This window comes from Miscanthus floridulus, chromosome 18 (genome assembly GCF_019320115.1).
Source record: "Miscanthus floridulus cultivar M001 chromosome 18, ASM1932011v1, whole genome shotgun sequence".
NCBI classification, from domain to species: domain Eukaryota; kingdom Viridiplantae; phylum Streptophyta; class Magnoliopsida; order Poales; family Poaceae; genus Miscanthus; species Miscanthus floridulus.
This window is the reverse complement of record NC_089597.1, coordinates 112,000,234-112,005,414: the sequence shown is the minus strand read 5'-3', so window position 1 is coordinate 112,005,414 and position 5,181 is coordinate 112,000,234. Positions and strand designations below refer to the sequence as shown.

At 44.1% G+C, this 5,181-nt stretch overlaps 1 protein-coding gene across 1 annotated transcript; it reads right to left on the bottom strand.

Moving 5' to 3' along the window:
* Positions 1 to 332: 332 nt before the first annotated feature.
* LOC136521386 (thioredoxin O, mitochondrial-like) lies at positions 333 to 3,257 on the bottom strand. The gene is made up of 7 exons (XM_066515123.1): positions 3,039 to 3,257; positions 2,870 to 2,935; positions 2,648 to 2,698; positions 2,496 to 2,575; positions 932 to 976; positions 718 to 812; positions 333 to 479 (listed from the first exon to the last, which is right to left on the bottom strand). Exons 1-7 carry the CDS (start codon positions 3,229 to 3,231, stop codon positions 470 to 472), a joined length of 540 nt encoding a protein of 179 aa, XP_066371220.1. The 5' UTR covers positions 3,232 to 3,257; the 3' UTR covers positions 333 to 469.
* Positions 3,258 to 5,181: the final 1,924 nt, after the last annotated feature.

The following is a 5,181-nucleotide window of genomic DNA, read 5'->3' as shown; positions in this document are numbered from 1 at the left end:
ATCAAACTGTGTAATTAGTTATTTTTTTATCTATATTTAATACTCTATACATGTGTTCAAAGATTTGATGTGATGGAGACAGAGTGAAAAAACTTACCATCTAATCAAGGCCTAAACATATATATATGGAATATATACCGTATCGCCAGCGGCCAGATCCATGCACAAATGGAGGCCCATTTTCAAACCATTTCACCGCAACCTTGTCAAAAAAAAAAAAGAAAAAGATTTCACTGCATGAGAAACATCCCGAGTTTTGGACGAAGTTGCCTATGCTCAAGATCCAAAACTCTGAAACAAGCCAGCACGAATCACAAGCATCTGATGATGTCTTCACATGAAACACCGGCATTAACACTATGACATAATAAGAAAATACAAATCCTAAGGTGTGCAACCCTTCTCATGCGAGGTAGATGAAGGAAAGTAGGAAACCATTCCATTGATGTGAGGCTCTTCTCTGAAACTTCTACTGCTGCCTGCAGAACCAATGTATTATTTCAGTTTAAGGACCATTGCCAAAGGGACAAAGGGTAACAGCTAAGCACTAGACGCAAGTGTATGAATGTTGATCACATACTAATGCCGAGAACAGCTAAGATTTTTGTTTCTTTTGTTTGTAGCTACAAAACTCAATTTAGCTAGGTTTATTTTGATTTGATGTTTAACTGAACCCAAACAACAGCCAACAAAATAGGGGTTAGTCAAAGGACTTACCTGTGGAGGCTTTCCATGGCAACTTCAAGTTTCTTTGCATCAGCACCCACAATTTCACCAATTTTCTGCCCCTTGTGATAGAAGTGGAATGTAGGCTGTGGAAGAGTCAAACACATCAATGACACCATATTGTTGGAGGTTGCACAACAAGCAAGATGAAAACTATTATAATATTAATATGCCATGAATTAAAGTTCGATAATTTTTTTTTTACCACTGAACATATATTTAGACCATGGAGTTTGTTTCCCAGTCCTTCCTGCAATGCAAAGCAAAGACAGGAAACAAAAAAACACATTATCAACAATATAAACAGGACTGGCCTGAAGTAAGAATAAATTGACAATTTCAAACATGTGGTTTGTTTCATTATAATGCATGAGTTCTGTCCTGGTCTCCTGGAAACCAATGGAACTTCAGGATCCATTGTATTAAAGAAATATTCATTTTGATGTGAAAACAACCACTATGGACATGGTTCTAGTCCAAAACCTAATAAGCAACTGTCATCTACATAACAGCTATGTATATTTGAGGGGGAGGCCACATCTCATATCGGAACCGATACAGATAGGCTATGGTTATGCGGTGGATACATATCCACACCGTATCGGAAATAAAAAATAAAAAACAACTTCTGATATGTGGCTCCCTGATTACCGATACCGCCCAGTCCCAGTATACCTCCGGCTCCCGATATCTCTTCCTTGCTGTTGCCCTAATGTATGTACCAGAGACGCGCATGTATCACCGCCCTCCAGTCTGCGAGAGTGCTGCAACCCGCCTCATGCAGGTTGCAGGCTGTATAACTTCTCGGCGGTGAGCCACGAAGACTCAGCCAAGCTCCACAAGCTCCATGTGTTCTTCACTCATTGCAATGGCCATCTACTCTATGCTCCACAGGGCAGCCAAGGAGCCCAAGGTGAACCTTCGTTGAGTCTCTCCACAATCTCCATTCATTCTTTTACCTATCTCCCCATGCTCTCCCCACAAGCTCTGAACAGCAGCAATGGCTACCGTGGCCGGCCATCCCTCCCTCTCGATGTAATGTCCATCAACAACAGCGGTCGAATTCTCCACTCCCAAAATAGAGATGTTTGGCTTATACATTGATAAGTGTTCTGTACTTAGGTTGGAACAGAGAAAAACTGAAACTGGTGGCAATTTCAATGTTCCTTATTTCCTTCTAGGCTGCTCCTGGTTTTAGAATTTTATTATGCACAGTTATTTATTTATTTAAGAAATGCTAAAACATAACTGCCTATCAGGCTTTTGGGGAAAATGCCACATCTGTGTATCTGTATCCTCCCGATACTGATATGCATATCCGTATCCATGCTTCATAGCATAACAGGCAGCCTGGTTCTAAAGAACTTTAGTGATGTAGTAACAACGTTGATCAAACATACCAAAATCTACTTTCGCACAAATTTCACCTGAATTTAAATTTGCGATGCTAGAAAGGCAATATGAAACAGAGTTAATATGGACAAAGCTTGTGGGTATTCTTCATTTCTTCTTGAACTGGAATTGGTTAGTGAGAACCAATAGTTAGAGGTTAAGTACCCTAAACAATAGCACACCAGTGTGCAATTACAACTCTACAGCAGAGATCTTAAAACTGGTATAGTGAAAACAAGTGGCGGTGATGAAGAAGCAGCAAACTGTGACTTTGGATACTCGTATTCCTGATCCCCATATTAATCCAAACAGTGCATACTTAACAGGCAATTTCTAGCATATCACAGTAGCAGTAAAATCTAAATTTGCAGACTTACCATGTCAATGTCAACTTTGTACACGGGTATCTTGGGATACTGGCTGCTCAGCTTTGAAACCAAAGGTGCCATCGCCCTACCTATGCAGCACAATCACAGAATAAAATTATGACTACTTGGCAACGCTGGCATCAGAATGAGGCAGTACTTACATGGTCCACACCACACCGCCGTGTAGTAGAACACGGCTGGTAGCTTCTCATCTGCAAAATCCTCAGGGATCACAGCCAGTCAGGCACAACAAGAGAACGAACAAACCGTCCGCACCACCATGACCCAATTCATCACCCAGCACCAGACATACCAAAGGAGGCAAGGACGAGCTAGCATCTAGCAGGGTTTGGAAATGGGATAAGAGGAAATCGGCGCCGTACCTTGCACCTTGGAAAGGATGCTGTTGAAGGAGTCCGCGGAGCCAACGACCACCATGCTGGAACCACCTGCAACAGCCAACCCAAAAATCCGTCAGTCCTCGAGCGCCGCGCGAAATGGAGGCGGGGCATGGGCGAGTCGAGAGGAGGATCGAGTCTTGGAGAGGAATACTCGCTGAAGAGAAGAGGCGATAGGGAGCGGCAAAAGCGGGCGGCGACGACGCCGAGAAGGAGGGGGTGAGGGGCGCGGGGTTGGGGTTCACGGCGAAGGGGAGGTGGCGAGGTCTCGGGGCGGCGGAGGTGGAGGCGGATGCGGAGGAGACGAGGGGAAAGAGGCGAGAGAGACAGCACAGTCGGCGAGCCATACTGCGGAGTGCGGTGCACGGAAGCGGTGGCCTAAACCCGGCGCCGTTAAGGCCGAATCCACCGCCGGACTCCTCCACAATTGGTCAATTGGGCCTCCACTACCGTTTAAGGCCCAGCTTCCACCTCCCAACTATGAATAGGTTTTCTGGGCTTATGGGCCTAAATAAGTTGGGCGGTGGGAGGGGAAGCAAAAGCCTCCCTAAACTATTGCTGAAGTCCAACTTTTATCCTACACAATTCTAAACCAGATAATTCGTGTCACAAACTCTTAAGGGCATGTACCCGGCTGGGGTCGTCTGTAAGTCCCTTGATTTTATCATACAGAGAGGTAAAAACACAGGACATACAACCCATGGTCTATTTCATTGTCTGCAAGCTATTTAATGCTTTGCATGTAACTAAGATCAATTATAAATAGATTTCTATATATCATGGTGTTGCATGTGGCCAAGTTTATGCGACATTTTTTTATCCGAGATAGGAAATAGAAGTGGTGTCAGGAGTTTCTGCGCCACATCCCTTTTGTACTGTTCAGAAAGGAAGCTTTGCATGAGTTCACACAATCCTACGCCTCCTTCCCTTTATAATGTGCTGAGTTCACACAATCATGCAGAGAGAGTTCACAATTTGATTCATGTTCACAGTATCTGGCTAAAAGCAGGAGTTCAGACTTCGATTCATATTCACACTAACTGACTAAAAAACAACCATTTCACGTTCAGACTTGTTGACAATGTAATTTGGCAAGTTAGTTTATTTGATCAGCCAAATTGCTTTAACTAATAGTAGTCCTGTCAATCAGCAGAAACACACATTGCTTAAGAGTTTTGACAGGTTGGAAGCAGGCTTGGTTGATGTGTGGCGCAGGACGATGCATATCAATGGTGGAGATCGTCAGGTGGCCAGATTATTTTTACCAGCAGGTCAAACGTGCATGCTTGTGTGAGGTTTTGTATCTTGAAGAGCCAGATCAGATAGGAGTGCCATGCATATTTGGAGTGGTGCTCATCACGAGGATTTATAGTAGACAATGGAGGCTCAGTGCGAGGAAAAAACGTGGATTTCTTCTCAAGAAGCTGCAAGGACAAAATTTATATTATCTACTACTGCATGCATGACGTGATCAGGAATGAATCTGGGGAGAGAAATTCTCATCAAGAAGGAAATACGTGGACCATGTACGTGTTTGGTTTGGACTCAATTCAGTTACGTGGGAAGGTTTCCTATTTAGAATAAACTACGTATTCGACAAGGTTTCCAATATACGGCCGATTGGATGTCTCAGAAGATACGTTTAACATTGTATAGTTACCTGTGTACGTACATCGCAGACCTGGTGTGTCCTATAAAGAGTGATTGGCCGATTGTTTTGGGCTCTCTCTAGCCAATCGACGTAATACATCTACTATTTTCCATCGTTATTTGTTCTTTCTTCTACCTTAGGACACATTAGTACATGCCGAACCCTAATCTCTATTAGGGTTTGGTAATCTTTGCTATTTTGCGCTGAAAAACAGTGGGCTCTCCTCCACGAAAGCGAGGACCTCCTTTGCTAGCTTGTCCTAAAAACTAGTCGTGAAAGTACGATAGTTATCGTGTGGTTGCGCGGACCAATTTCACGACTCGTGTGGTTGCGCGGACCAATTTCACGGCTCGTGTGGTTGCGCGGACCAATTTCGCGGCTCGTGTGGCTGCGCGGACGGACCAATTTCGCGGCTCATGTGGTTGCGCGGACCAATTTCGCGGCTCGTGTGGCTGCGCGCAATTTCGTGGCTCGTGTGGCTGCGCGGACCAATTTCGCGGGCCAACAAGACTCACACTATGAGGTACCATTTCATTTCAGAGAACAGATACACTAGTTTTCAGATAACGATAGCAACAGGTCGCACGGATATAGAGTAACATACTAGTACTACATAGTTAACTAGTCATGATGACAACAATAGGTA